At 40.5% G+C, this 15,982-nt stretch overlaps 1 protein-coding gene across 1 annotated transcript in view; it reads left to right on the top strand.

Moving 5' to 3' along the window:
- Positions 1-11,222, top strand: part of CCDC141 (coiled-coil domain containing 141) — a 238,619-nt gene extending 227,397 nt beyond the window's left edge. Inside the window, exons 22-24 of the mRNA XM_019523028.1 lie at positions 1,028-1,132; positions 7,579-8,465; positions 10,409-11,222. Coding sequence (XP_019378573.1) covers positions 1,028-1,132; positions 7,579-8,465; positions 10,409-10,670 — 1,254 coding nt within the window. The 3' untranslated portion in view covers positions 10,671-11,222. The remainder of the gene's footprint in view (positions 1-1,027; positions 1,133-7,578; positions 8,466-10,408) is intronic.
- Positions 11,223-15,982: the final 4,760 nt, after the last annotated feature.

Here is a 15,982-nt window from a genome sequence, read left to right as displayed (position 1 = left end):
TTCCCCAGCGGACACAGAAGCAGACTGGAAGTGCTTCTGGTCCACTTCTGGGTCTGCTACCAAGTGTGCTGGGGACCCCTCCACACTTCTGTGGGATGCTCCATGCACCCCAGCATCGCAGTGTTCATGAGCCGCCTGCTACCTAATGGTATGTAGAAAAAACATTTAAAGCTGTGTCTATGTCCGAATTGCCGAATCTTTCTGACTCCTGAATCGATTTGGAGGGTTCTGATTTGATTCGGAGAGATTAAAGGCTTCTCTGATTCGATTTGGATTTGGAGATTTGGCCACTGAATTGGGCCGAATCTCCGCCAGATCGAATCAGGGACTGAAACTTCACATAGCCAGGCCATTCTATCTGGCCCACGGGGCCCCTAAAAAATTTAGAAAATTAATATTTATCTGCCCCTGGCTACCTGTCATGCAGCCCTCTATGGCTTGCCAAAAGTCAGTAAGCGGCCCTCCGCCTGAAATAATTGCCCACCCCTGTAATTAAGAAGTTTAGACATCTGAATGCTGTACCTCAGAGGGAATATTGAGTTACAGAATGTGGAGAGAGAAACAGAGAACTATCCGCCCAGTATTCCAGCTCTGGAGAATTAAACAAATAAATTAAAGCCAAAGATAAACTCAAGAATAAGCTGAGCAGACTTGGGGTGAGGGCGCACTTAATTAGAGCACTTTAAGTGACCCCACTTTAAGCACTTTAAGTGCTCTAATTAAGTCTCAGGCTACTGCACAGTCAGTGTCACGAAAAAGCCATTTGTTGGCACAACTGTGCAGTAACTCCGGTTACTGCGCGGTCATTTAATATTTGTTTATACAAGTACTAAATGACTGCACAGTAATGACCGTGAAGGCAGCATCTCGTGTAAATGAGGCCATAACAACATTAAATACAACAGTTTACAGAATATGTTGCAAAAGTTTCTTTTTTTCTCTGTGTTCAAGGTCTAAGAAGGCCTTCTAATTGCCAGGTCGCTATATATTGTGCAGGGATTCACTGCATTTTCTTTTTATTTTCCAGAAAGATGTTCTGAAAGAAAAAACACCGAATATAAAGTGTTTTGTGGAGAAGGCGATTATTATACAAAAAGAGCAAGTGAGAAACAAGCAGGAGATGTACAAGGAAGTTAGTCAAGAAAAGGAAGATGAACCAAAGCTAGAGGTCAGTAAATTGTTCTGCAGTGGACCAGTTAAGTTTTGGTAGATTGCTAAAAGGTCTGTTGCTTTGACATGCTCCTTGCCTCCCTCAGTATGGGCATTATCAGTGTTATTCCTTTGACCTTCCCTTCTCTTTCCATTTTCTTCTCCCACTTACGTCCAGTCCAACATACTCTCTCTCTTCTTTTCCTTCTCTTGCTTGTTATATATTCTCTTTTCCTACCTCCCTAGGAAATAGCCCATTTCTGAACAGTAGGTTTACTGCATTCTCCTTTGTGGATTTGTGATATCTGATTTTAGTCAGTCAGTCAGTCAGTCCTTATATGTCTCCATTTCTTTTCCTTTCGTTTCCCTTCATTTATGAGCCATTACCCTGTCTGCTTTTTCTTACTCCTTTCCCTCTGAGTCTATAGCCACAAAATTCCTGAGACATTCTGTACTTATTTTTTCCAACAAGTAGAATACTATTCATTTACAGTTTAACAGGACTCATGGGAATAACAGTTTGGGGGAGTATTCTTCTTAATATTCCCTGGTGCCTTAACATTCTTATTTCCACCAAAAGACAATGTATATGTATTATAAATATAACCATTTCACTCATAGCTCAAGCTGAAAGTAGAAAGACTAGTGCTTTTATCAGTTAAAAATTTTTCCAGGGCTTAAAAGTTTTATGTTGCTTTTTTATATATGTTATATATTTAAATATATTGTATACATAGGTTATTCTTTTATATGGATTCAGATACATTTATTAAAAGTTCAGAAGTCAGAATAAAGGCTGGTAACAGTAGTATGTTTCTCTCTACCAACCTGAAGAACATGTCTGCTCTTCATTCTGAGATTATTTTTTTAATAACCAAGTTTGAGCAATTTATCCTCTAACCCCCAAGAGCCTTCTCTTCCACAGGTAAATGCTTCCTAGAAGAGACTGATTCTGTTACGCCAAGTACAGACATTACACTTTTACCAGTATAAGTGACCACAAATTGGTCTGCACCCATAACAGAACAGAAGTTCAGCACACCCAGACTGGTTTAAAAATTGTGGAGCCTAGTCTAAGATTTGCCCCCCCTTCCCCTCCCCACCAAAGGGCAAATGTGTGTTCTGTTCACTACCAATCTAAACTATGCTGGTTACAGAAAACCATGTAACTTAGATTGATTGTGCCTTGGCTTTTTGAAAGTCTGTACATAGCCCTGAAGACTGATCCTTAAGATCAGATTCTGCCTTCATTTACACTGTTGCCCATCCAGAGTCAGGGATGGATCCCAAGGGGGTGCAGTAGTTTGGCTGCACCCCCTTTTGCATTGGATCACACCCAGTGAGCCTCTGGTGACTTTTTTAAAGTCCCCAAAGCACACAAGACCCCCTCCTTTCCCTCCATGATCAAAGGCATGTCCCTTCCCCACTGCTGTAGTAACAAAGTTTGGCACCCAGAGCAAAGCCTGCAGCGGCAACCCACTTTTGCCCCGTGCACAGATCTGGGGGGCACACGCCCCCTCATGCTTGCCCAGGAGTGCACACAGCAGTAGGAACTGCCCTTCCCACATTCCCGCAAACAAGCCATTCGTGGCTCCATTCACTCCCTGCCCCACCCTGGCCAGGCAGCACCTGTTAGTGCCCCTTTGCTTCGGCACCTAAGGTGGTCACTCCACTCACCCCTCCCTCCCCCCCCGCTCTGGTACTGCCACTCTCTCCCCCACCTGTTGCTCTGAGACACTGCCCTTCCTCCCCTTCCCCTCCTGCTGCTATTGCTTTTCCCGCTGTGGATGTGGGAAGCTTGAAAGCTATTTCTGCCCCCTCCAGCGAGGCTACGCCAGGCTGGGCTCAGCTGGGAACAGTGAAAGCAACAAATGAGCAACAGGGTACCTCCTTCCCATATCTGCTTCTTGGGAGACTGGGTAGGTGGGGGAACCCTCCCCTATCCATCTCCACTGCTACTATGGTCACGCTCCTATCTGAGCCCAGTTTCTCCATAACAGGGGCAGAAGAGGTTTTGAAGCTTCCTGCACCCTGGGACAGCAGGGAAAGCAGTAGCAGAAGGCAGTAGAGGGGTGGAAGGAGACTAAAGGGGATGTGCCTGTAAGCACAAAAGGGAAGGGAATTCTTATGTGCTCTGGGGACTTAAAAATGTCCCTGGAGGCTCCAGATGTAGCCTGTCCACACCCCTACAGTGAGGGTGGCTCCTCCCACACCTACAGTTGCTAAATCCTGGATCCATCTCTTTCCAGAGTAATTCAAGTAAATCAGTGGAGTTACTCTTGACCTGTTCCACTGTAAATGATGTCTAAGCGCTCTTGATGAAGACATGACGATACACAATTACAGTTGTCAGCAGCTCAGTATGACATCATGTCATATATGTTCAGCAGTACAATTCGTGCAAGGCTCAAAATCAAATATACAACAAAGCTAAATCAGCAGCAAATAATCTACTTTGTGCTCACCTAAAATCAGTTGCTTCCATTGTATTCTCAAGTAATGTAGACAAACATGAGAAATAATTAAACAAAGAACATTGTGAAGGTTGAGAGCATGCACAATTTCACCTCTCCCCCACCAAATGATATAGATTCAAAGACCAAGTGTGTATTTACAGGAGGGAAAAAGTTAATGAGTGGATATACAATAATCAATTAAGGAAGTTTTTATGTTGTCAGTGACTAAATAAGGCTCTCAGATCAAGTAATAAAGAGAAAAGGGTTAAATTATATGAGAAGTATATATCCTAAATAAATTCAATATTGAAGCCTTAGTTCATTATTCATACATGAATAATGTACCACAAAGAGGTGAAGTATCACGGGAGGCTGGTGAAATCCAGTGGACGGGCTAAATGAAAAAGAAGAATGATAGTTGATACTGGATTCCTGTGTTTCAGATTTCTGTTTGGAAAGCTGATAATATGAATGGTTAATACTGCAGGGATGAAAATATGTTATTGATTAAACATAGTTAAGGCTAAAGTTCTTTTTGTTTAAGTGCAGGAAGCTCTCCTTTCTGCTGGTGACCTAGAAGCACATTTATTTAACATAGTTAAACATAGTTTGTGTTGCTCTTATTCAAAAAAACAAAAACTATCCCTTTTTTCTTTGAAAGATAATGTTAGTTACTGGCCCAGTGAGACCAGTACAGCAGCTGGGGATGGTGGGGTGCAAAAAAGTCTCATTCCTGCCCTCCTTTCTCCCTCTCATAACCTTTGACCAGCTGCCACATGCCACTGAAGGATCCTGTATGCCAGGGGACTCAATTTTTTGGCCCAACAGGCCAGATGAGTGGGGTAGTCTGCAGGCCAGATTGGGCCCCACATACCAAGATGAAGCTCTGGGGCCTGGCACCATACCCCTCCCTGCCCCATGCTCTAGGAGCAGGCCATGGGAATTGGCACTGCCCTCTTCTGCTCCTGCATGCTGAGATTAATTCCCAGAAGCTTGTCACCACCATCTCCCACCCACCACACTGGGATAGGTCCCAATGGCCTGGCACTGCTCCCTTCTGGCCCCCCACACTAAGATTGGTCCCTGGGGCCTGATACTGCCCACCCCCCTCCAGCCCATCCAGAGGCTGGTCCAGTGTGCAGGGCCTGGGGCTTCCTGCAGGTCTGAAAATGTGCAGTGGGAGAGTGGTGCCACTGTTCTCCTACTGTCAAATTTCTGGACCCGTGGGGAGTCCATGGGCCAGGTAATATGGGACTGTGGGCTGGATCTGTACACTGTTATGATGTCATTTGTATACAGTTATGATGTCACGTTCCCAGTGAAATATGTCTGTTTATAGGTCAGTCCATCTGGAGTAATAAAAACCAGAGAATCAGAGCCTCTGATTTCATTCAGCACATAGAGACTTTGACCATTTAAAAGTTACTTAGGCCTGTCATTTTAAATTATGCCTGCTTAAACTTTAATAACCTTTCAAGTGTTTCTCCCTGTTAATATTTTAATAAATAGACTTATTATGTGAAACTTTACGGCTAGGGACAGACATTCAAAAAGCCTGAGCCTGAATTGATTCAATCTTTGTAGGTTAGTCTAACCTGGCTAATCTAAATCAGTTTTGTAACTGGACAGACGTCCCAGGAATGCAGGCACATGCCTGCAGTGGCTCAGGCTAGAAGCTGGGGGGCGCTAAAGCAGCCCTCCCTTCCTTCCACAGCATGGAGCTGAGGGGGGCATGGCCAGACTCCCACAGGATGCTCCGATTAGCCGAGCAGGGAGTTGATAACAGTGTTCATCACCCAATTAAGAAACAACAGAGGAACATTACCATCTACTTGCTGATTCTGCCCGTTGATTCTACCTGTTGATTCAGCAAGGACAGTAGCCAGCATGTGGTCTGCTAGCTAATACACAGAAACCTCCTCAGCAAGTCAGAGGAGAGGGGGGAATTCCTGCTTAGCAGGGAGTGGTGAGGAGGAAGTGGGGGAGCTGCAGCCAGGGAGCAGAGGGGAGGGGCCAGCCCTGCTGTGGAGCAGAGAGCCCTGCCCAGCCCAGAGAGCATGCCGGGATGCTGGGGATGTCTGGTTTATCTTAAACCAGCAAGGGGTCTGGGACAGACATTGCATAAACTGGTTTGAGCCAAATCAGTTAAGTCTGATACTACACTCAACCAGGTTTATTTTAAACTGGTTTCAGCTATTCTCAAACTGGTTTTTGTGCACTGAATATCTGTTTAAACTGGTTTAAACCAGTTTCTGATCACTTAAACTGGTTTATGTGTAACGTCTGTCCCTAGCCTATTACTGCAAATAATGTTAATCTGATCTTGATCACCGAGGACCCTGATCACTCAGTGATATGAAAGTTTGAACAAGATTAAAGCTAAAAGTTGTACGTGACAATATATCTAAGGTTCAAGGTGTTGGGTAAGACACATACAGAAAAAGAAAAGACATTAGTTGTAGGTGGACATATAGGAATTAACTCACAGAAATCCGTATCTTGAGTTGACAATTAATTACAGCTCTAATAAACAATGGAATGAACACCAGCCATAATATCTTGGCTCGATACATTAGCCTAGAAGCCTCTTGCCTAATTATGAGTGTATAGTAGAGCAAATTATTCACACATTTCAGCAAATTAAAAATTGAATTTTGCTTTCCTGTGTTCATCCCCATTTTGAATTCACTTTTCAAGGTTTAAGTTTTCCTTTACTGCAACCTCTCACATACATTATGTTTGAATTGCAAATAAGACAACATTGAATTAACTAAACAGAAGGAGAGATTTGCTGAACCCAGTGATGTAACATGTGGTGGACAACCAGGGCAAAATCCTCAGGGGCCAACTTAGAGGAGCAGCATAAACAGCAGCCACTGCTGCCATCAGCCCAGCTGCCATAGCCATCCCAACCCCTATCACTGCCTGTTGCTGCACAGGGCACAGACCCTAGCTTTTACACATCTGGATGAATCTTTCAACAGATGTTTAGCTTGGAGACCAGCAAGAAGATCCGGTTGCATCCACATATTTATACATGATACAGAATTGAATACCTGTAAATTCAAACAGTTTCAAAGGCTGATAGATCAAATATTTTGCATATCATTTAGCAAGCCAACACTATAAGAATAGGACTTACATTCTCTGAGCACCCTTTTAGAAACCTGGGACCAATGAGAGAGACATAGGTATTATGTGTCTGTGCCAGTACAGACGTACAAAGCCCCAGCCAGAGCCCAGGCACAAGAGTAATTAAATAATTCAGACAGTCTTTGCTGATCTGAAGCTAGAAATTCATGCTCACATAGCACATACAATTACTTTCTGGGAATATGATGACAGAAAATCTTTATTTGGACCTAAGCTTCTAATAGTAAAATCAGTCTAATATTTTTCTCTGAGACAACTAACAGAAAAAAGTGTAAAGAAAAAGTTTAAAATGCTCTAAAAAATTCTTAAATTTGCTGGGGTAGCCTTTAACTTATGAACTACAACCAGTAAGCTACTTCAAAGAATGATCACCATTCTCTAAGGATGATCAAAGATCCAGTAATTTGATTTTAACTTGTCACTGGTTACCATAGTAACATAGCATAGTTTCTAGTCCCATGAATGTGACTGTGCCCATACCATCTTTCATTACAGCCACCCATAGTAAACACAGGTCACAGGGAATCTACCAGTGGTCATTTGTTCACCCTAAGTAGTACATTACATTTTATTGTTATTGAACCTAATTTTAAAGTGATCATATTATATTTCCTGTCAGACCATATCCAATGGAGCTACTGTACCATAGCTGCAAATTTTCTGCTAATGATTCTGTCACATTTATTCATGTTTCCCAGGGTGGATTAAGTGAGTTTAAGAAGAAGAAATACTACAAATGTTATTATTAACTTGTACGTGAATGTGGATGTGCACTACAATAGCCTGTTCTCTCTTTCTTTTTTTCCCTTCTATTTTTAAGGAAGAGAATAAATTGGCTGATATTTCAGATATCTGCCCAGCTGGTGAGGATTTCATTTCTCAGTATGCAGAGCTGTCTTCTTCTGCCAAAGAGGATAGTTTACAGACTGAGCTCCTGGCAGAAGAAATGCCCTCTGGGGATGAATATGAGTGTATATCACCTGATGATATCTCATTGCCACCGCTTTCTGAGACACCCGAATCCAACCTCCTGCATTCTGAAACAGAGCTGGAAGATCAGTCGTGCTGTAGTTCTCATAGTCTGCATGTCAGCTCCTATAGCTTGCAAATGCAGATAAATACTACCAATAAAAGAATGACTGATGAGTCTGGTCTCTTAACAACTATTGCTTATGCTGACACTACGAATCAGAGAAGGGAAAATGCATCAAATCAGTCTGAGAGGTTTCTCCCCTCTACCATATGTCATGATCCAAAATTCGGAGTGCAGTCTCCTTTGACTTACAGTTCACCAGAAACACCAGAAACTAGCACTGCTTCCTGCACAGTAAATGCAAGACCGGCATATAGCATGATGAGTGAAGTGTGTGAGAAGCATTTGCAGCACTGTGAAATTCATAAAAGCATGACAGAAACACAAGAACATTTGCATGGCATTAATAACTTTACTAAAAGCCAGGATAGGCTGCATGCTTTGCCCGATGCATTCTCAGATCTCATGTTTCAATCAGACGCTACCAGAAGCTGTCAGAGGCAGATGGTCACCCAAGAAGAGATTAAAAGTGCATCAGAAAAGGACAGCATGGTCAGCCTATCTGGACAGGCGCCTAACTTCTCCCAGCTCCTGTCTAATGTAACCGTCATGGAAGGTTCTCCAGTAACTTTGGAAGTAGAAGTAACAGGATTTCCAGAGCCTACATTGACATGGTGGGTAGCTTATAATGAAAAGAACTAAACATATCAGTAAAAATACACATCAAATCACGTATAACTGTGTGTCCTAATCTAAAAAATAGAGTGAATTGCTTGTATCCATATCACTCCATAGTTCTGCATGGTTCCACTTTTCTGTTTTTGGGGGTGTTTTTTAACATTAACCCACTTGAAATGTCACTGCTCTCAACTTCAGGAATAATCAAAGCGTCAAAATACTTGTGACCATATTAGACATTTATTTTGAATAAACACAGCCAGCACTTTTCTATTATTTCTCAGTTTAACATTCCACTTTTTAAAAATGATTTGTGAAATGAAACTCATATTTCAGGATCAACATAATGCAGGTGGACTCCTCTATACTGTCTCTGCCACTTGCCCAATTTTTTTTTTCAAAATATGAAAAAAGACTGAATACAAAGAAAATAAGCCTCCAAACAGTGAAGTCCAAAGCTGAAGGAAATATTCACTCTCTCCCCCTGCACTGTCATATGTACAGTTTTTTATTAATTAAAATTATATTGTTATATCTTGTGTTTGTAGGAATTTTTACAAATAAGAACTGGTAAAATATAAATATCTTTTAACAGCAGGACTATTAAGAAATGCTTTGCAAAAGATAGAGATGGAGACAGGGGTCAGAACATTTCAAAGAGAGTTATTTTTAGGTCTTCATATGCTGCTTCATTTTTATAAAATCCAATCCCTATATATATGTCATTAATTTGTTTCTTCCAAGGAAGCCCCTCTTTGAATTTGCTAATGGTGGATATTGCTCCCAGATATATTTTAGTCCACATTTTTGCAATGCCCGGCATCACACATAAAAAAACAGAGCTGGAGGGAGAAGTATCTATACAGCTGCAGGGAGAGGGAGAGAGAGTGCTTTTACAATGTACTAAGAACTGCAAACCCATCTGTTAATAATCTGGATTTTTACCTACAACATTGAAACACTAGCAGTACATTCTGCCTGTATCAATAATATAGTAATTTAGTTTTCCATTTCCATACTCTGCACTTTCAGGCAGTACTGCTTGTGAATTAAGGAGTCCTTCCAATTATATTTTTAGGTCAATTAGCCCAAAGCAATATGTTGTTGGCAGAACTTGTTTCTCAAAATAAACTTTAAATTGAATATCTCTTAGGTCACAGTTTTATAAAAATTGAACTGCCATATTTTACAATAAAAACTCAGTGCAGGATCACTGTAGCAATTTTTTTCACAGATTTATATAGTGTCATAGGGATGGGAGTTTTGCCTTTAGGTAATGTTAAATGCAGCATACACACAGACAACATATTCAGGGCCTGCTTCACCTTTTACTTAGAGAAAGTAAATCAGACATAAATGCCACTGAACCTAGCAAGCCATTTCCTCAACTGTTGTAAATTGGAAAAGTTTCCTTGAAGTTCATGAAGTTACATTAACACTGAATGAAGATCTGCAGCAACTGAGTAGCAGGGAAACTGGCTTCTTACTCTTTACTGCTTTTTGGGGGAGGCTAAAATTGATATTTGTGCAGAGGACTTGTATTATGCTTTGCACACCAATAAAGAGCCATTAATGACAGAGATAAGTTCTGTGTAGTTTCTCCTGTAGGTCCTCTGGAGGGTGAATTTAACCCTTCAATAGCAAAATTTTTCCAGGCAAGTCTCTGCAAAGCCCAGCTGAAGTAAGTGGGACATCACACAGGTTGCATAATCATGCAGAGCAGCTTGCCAGCAATCCTGTTTCTGTCTTATATTAAATGTATTTAGCTGGTTGTGTGAATCAGATAAATTAATCCATTTGAAAATGGGGAAATCAGTGGAGCTGCAGCTATCAATTTCTGTTATTGCCAAGTTGTTATAGAGGTGCTCTTAAGATCAGCAAATCCTGCTTCAGAAAAGACTGATGTAAATCTGACTTGAAAACTGACTCTCTGCTTCAGGTACAAGAAGGGCCAGAAACTGACTGCAGATGAGCACTTTAAGCTCTTACAAAAGGAGACAAAGCATACTTTGTTCATTCAGAAGGTGTTTGATACAGATGCTGGCCTCTATGTTGCTCGAGCTAAAAATTCTAATGGCACAATCTCATCAAGTGCTATCCTCCATGTGAAAGGTAATGGGCCACCTATCACAAGAATAAACTGGATAATGCTGTGTGTCATCTATATTAGTGTATTACTAATGTACTGGCTGTCCGCATAATAAGTACAGTATTGTCAGCACCGGATCACGAACTGAGACAATTGTAAATCAGTTATCTTTCACTGCATCTTTCACGAACTGTAACAATCTATTTATGCTTCATACTAGGTAGCTTGCTTGTTTTCTTAATACCACTGCTACATCAGATGTTTATGTTCCCTTGTCAGATTAATCTTTATCTTAAAAAGTTAAAATGATTTGTTAGGATGATGGCTGAGTTTTGCAGGCTAAATGTCCACCATTACTGTTAACAAAGTATAAAAAGCTTTCAGATTGTGTTGTTTATAGACATCATATGTCAAAGTGTATGCAGGTACTGTGCCTAAATCATTGTACATGTTATGATGCACTTTTGTTGTTTTTTCTTTAAAACATATTTCTAATAGTATTTTTCTCATGTACATTTAAGGTAAGTCTCTGTGTAGAATAAAGCCAAATAGGACAGAATCGTAAAATGTATAACTATACTGGCAAACACCACAAACAGATCTATGCATGGTGTTGCAAAAACTAGGGCTTCATTTAGCTAAAATGTGTCTATAAGTAATTTGAAAACAATTGAAGTCAATGGAGCTTTGGCAATCTAGACAGAGACTCAACCTTTTAAGGCTCAAGGTTCCCCTAGTCAGACTCAAGGTATTTAAAAAAATGCCAGTTCTTAGCTGGCTCATTTCCTGAGTATGAAAAAATAATGGAGTGATTCTTCTATCCAAAGAACTCAGAAAGACCACAACAGGTTAGAACGTTTTTGACATCATGGATTCCGATTTGAAATCTTTGGGTTGTGAATTATGTGTAGCATCTAGTAAGGCAGGGGTGGGCAAAATGCGGCCCGGGGGCCGGATGCAGCCCACCAGGCCATTCTATCTGGCTTGTGGGGCCCCTAAAAAATTTAGAAAATTAATATTAATCTGCCCTGAGCTGCTTGTCATGCAGCTCTTGATGACTTGCTGAAACTCAGTAAGTGGCCCTCTGCCCAAAATAATTGCCCTGATCTAAGGCCACCTATACATGTGCAAAGAGGCTGTAATTACAGCACGTTGGAGAAGACTCAATTAACTAAGTCTGCTGGAGCACTCCAGCAGACTCTAGCATCATATCTATCAGCATCCCTGCACTGAAAAATGGCAGTGGAGGTACTTTAACTAAAACTCATTTGGCGAGCTTTAGTTAAAGCACCCACACTGCCATTTTTCAGTGTAGGGATGCTGATACACATGACACTTCAGGCACTTTAATTAGAGCAGCACTTGGAGATGCTCTAATTAAAGAGCCCCCTCCCTACCTCCCAGAGCATGTGTATAAATACCTGAATAGTATTCATATTGGTTACACCTGGTGACATCCTTAAAAGGATCTCACAGCACCCCGGGGTCCCACAGCAACCTGGTTGAGAACCACCAGTCTAAACCAACAGATGCATACCTGTCAGATAAATGATGAAGTGTTAGTTTGTGCAATAGTCCCATAAATGCCAGTTTATAAAATAAAATTTTTCAACATACCTCTCTGCCTGAAGTATGCAATGTTGCAATTCTTTTAATTCATTCTCTGCTTCCTTACAAAATGTTAAATGAAACATATAGATACCTTATATAATACCCCCAATTGTTAGTATGAAAAGAGAAATATCATATTTTATTAATCTGGCTTTGAGCATGTTTATAATTCATTTTGATAAACTATTTTCAAAGAGATCAACATATTTGGGAAAATATTCCAGGGAAGAATAATGTGTATGATAAGATATACTATAAAAATGAAAATAGAGGATTTTTCTGTGAGTTTTTCTTAAACAATTGTAATAATGAGAATTAAGTGTTGACTTTAATTGTGATATTTTTTTAAAAATTGTATCTGTTGAATTTTATTTGTGATAAGGACAAACCAAAATACTATTATGTTATTATAAAAATAGTTCTGATGATGTAATAACTTTGGTTCAGAAAAAATTTAAGATTTTGACAAAAGAAAGGAAGTTTGCCATGAAAAGATTTCACAGATAGACCTTCAGGCATTTAAATAGTGAGATTAATTTCTTATAAGACTTTGATACATGTTGTATCTGTCCACAAAAACAGTAGGCAAACAGCTGAATAATTTTCTTTGCATTTTTAATTTGCTGCTTTCACCTAATGACTTTGCTTGTGTAAGGATTTTATAATGGGGGGACCTTAAATTTCCTGCAACATTTACGAAAAGGAAATAAACCCTTGTCTGTACAGCATGCTCTGAAGTGAATCGATAGTGCAAATTGCAGGTGCTTACTGGGGCTAAGAAAGAGCATTTGGATTACTGGCCCAGTGGCTGCAACTTCATTAAAATCCTGTAACTTGGCAACAAATGTCTGCAAGTCAACATGTCCTAAGGTAGGGGCAGGGGGGTAAGCAGGATGGGGAGAAAACAACCTACTATGACTAGAAGCTATATTAATGGGCAATTTTCTTTCTAAGTCAAGCCACCTCATGAAAATCTTTATAAGGATTCCCCAAGTATAGGTAATCCATCCTTTTTAGTACTTTTCAGAAAGTGTATTTTTCATTTTACAATAAAGCACATTGCAATATTTACTAATATTTTTTATGTTTCAATTTTCATAAAAGAAATGTTTGGTTTTTATATATATATTTCCTTGTGGCTATATATGCACATACATAGCTACAAAACAAACAGCAAAAGAAATTAAGAACCATATTTGTGTTTATATTATAATAAGCATTGAGATAAGACTAAAGATTCTTCCCAACATGGTGTGATGTTTTTCACATTTTGCCTGTGGCTGAAATGTCACTTTCTGACAGCCTGATCTCTATTTATAATAAGCAGAATGCTGGAAACAATCAGACAGCCAGTAAATTTGCAACAGTATTTGAAATAACACTTTGTCTAATACAGTGCCAATTCATTTTTCACTGTTTTTTATCACACTAGAGTAAATTAGAATTTAAACAGCAATATATGAGTCAAAGTCAAAGTAAAAAAAAAACAACCAACCCCTCATTGCTCTGAGGCTTTTCCTTACGTACCAAAGCCATGGCTTTGTTTTTGCACAGTTCATTTTCTATGCAGGTCTAAGCAGAAGCAGTAAGTTTCCTAGATAACCCAAGAGACTCCTAATTTCTGGAACCCTAGCTACTTGAATCTTCTGTTTTTATTAGGAGGGTTGCAGTGTAATCAGCCCTAATCAATGATGAGTCAAACCCTCAAAAATCAGGAGGTTGGTATAAAAGTAGTACATTCTTTTTTACATTCTTTTATATTTTACATTCTTTTTGTTTTCTGGGTTTTGCTCCTTTAAGATGTACTCAGGCTACATTTTCAGACTGTTATCTGCAGTAATGGAGACTAAAAATGAACTTTTTTTTTTACAAAATGAAAGCCTAATCTATCTTTGGGAACTAAGATTTTATACTGAATCCGAAATATCACAACACTCATGGTAATTTCACAAGAGTTGGCAATGCTGAAGAGCACTTCAGGAGATGCACACAAGGTTATATCTCTACTGTAACTGTAAATACATGACTTAGAATAAAACTAGCAAAGCTATGGAAAGTTCAAAGCTATGAAGGGCATCACTCTGCTGCTATTTATATACCTCAGTTGAGACGGCTGGGACAGCACTTTGTAATCTTTCTCTTTAGAAGAGAATTATTTGTGGAATACAAATAGAAGTCTAGGCTGGGTCTCTGTGACTAAGTACAGACAGTCAAAAAGCCTGAGGCTAAATTGACTCAGTCTTTGCAGGTTAGTTTAAGCTGCAGAGATTAAACAGAGAAACAACTGGACACACATTCACTTTTAATTCAGGAAATGCAGCCACATACCTGCAGTGGCTCAGGCCAGAAGCCAGGGGGGTGCTAAAACATGGCTCTCTGGCTCATAGCATGGGTTGTGTGTTCACTTCCTCTTCCTGCTGCCTCTGAAGTTTTAGCAATTTTCAGCTCATAATCAGAGCAGCAGGACTCTTCAGGGTTGCTCATCACTTCCTCTTCCTGCTTCCAGGTGCCTCTGGGTTTTGTAGTCCAGAGTCGCAGCCATCAGTAAGTTTTTAGCAGGGCAGGGCAGGGCAGCTCTGTACTTGGGGACAGAGAAGTTTAACCCCCCTCCCTGGCCCCAGATCCCAGCTGGGGGGGAGGGGGGGGCGCAGTCCCTGCCTCTCACCCCACACCTCCGACCTTCTCTGCTGGAGTAGACAGCCCAGCCCAGGGCTAGAAAGCATGCTGGGATGTTAGGGGACTGTGATTTAACTTGAATGAGGAAGGGGTCTGGAACAGAAGTTTCATAAACTGGTTTGACCCAAATCAGTAGAGTCTAATACTACATTCAACCAGGTTTATCTTAAACCAGTTTCAGCCATTTTGAAACTGATTTATGTGCACTGAACTTCTGTTCTGTTACAGGTTTAAACCAGTTTCTGATTAATTATAAACTGGTTTATGTGTAATTTCTGTCTGTAACCCGTATGTTAGCAAAGCAAACTTTCCTGGAGTGAGATCCCAGCCAAAGGAAAAGAACTCCCTGACACTCCTAAAAAATAAGAGGGGGGATGCCTAGACTATAAATTCTTCCATCACTAATATGCAGCTGGAAAGGAATTGATGGTAGCTTAAGCTGAGGCATTTGGATATGGCTGCTTAGTATCATTTATGTCCAAGAAATGATTAACTAATTCTTAGAAAATTTCCAGATTTTCAGATTTTTTTCTGTAACTGATGTCAGCATGAGTGAGAAGTTTTAAATGAGTCAGGACTGGAATCAGAGGACAGTGCAGAAAATGGATATGTATGAAACTGATCTCTATTACATCCATCCTTTTTCTGGTGATATTCAGATCCCTATAGGTTATGTACCTGTTATTAATGCTACCTTCCAGTCTCAGTGTAGCACGGAAGACTCTGATCTTTGCCTGAAGAGTCAAGGAGAATTTCATAGACTTCATAGATTTCATAGACATTTTGGCTGGAAGGGACCTCGGAAGATCATCGAGTCCAGCCCCCCGCCCGAAGGGCAGGAAGTCAGCTGGGATCATAGGATCCCAGCAAGATAAGCATCCAATTTACTCTTGAAGGTGTTCAATTTGGATGCTTGAACCACCTCCGATGGCAGGCTGTTCCAGACCTTGGGGGCTCGGACAGTAAAGAAATTCTTCCTTATGTCCAGCCTGAAATGATCTTGCAGTAGTTTATGACCATTCAACCTCGTCATCCCTTGGGGTGCTCTGATGAACAAATGCTCCCCCAGATACTGGTGGTCACCCCTGATAAACTTATAGGTGGCCATCAGATCACCCCTAAGCCTGCGCTTTTCCA

Source organism: Gavialis gangeticus, unplaced genomic scaffold, assembly GCF_001723915.1.
Source record: "Gavialis gangeticus isolate Ggan-Ray unplaced genomic scaffold, GavGan_comp1, whole genome shotgun sequence".
Lineage (NCBI taxonomy): Eukaryota > Metazoa > Chordata > Crocodylia > Gavialidae > Gavialis > Gavialis gangeticus.
Note: the sequence above shows the minus strand (reverse complement) of the source record. Positions and strands in the feature narration are given on the sequence as shown.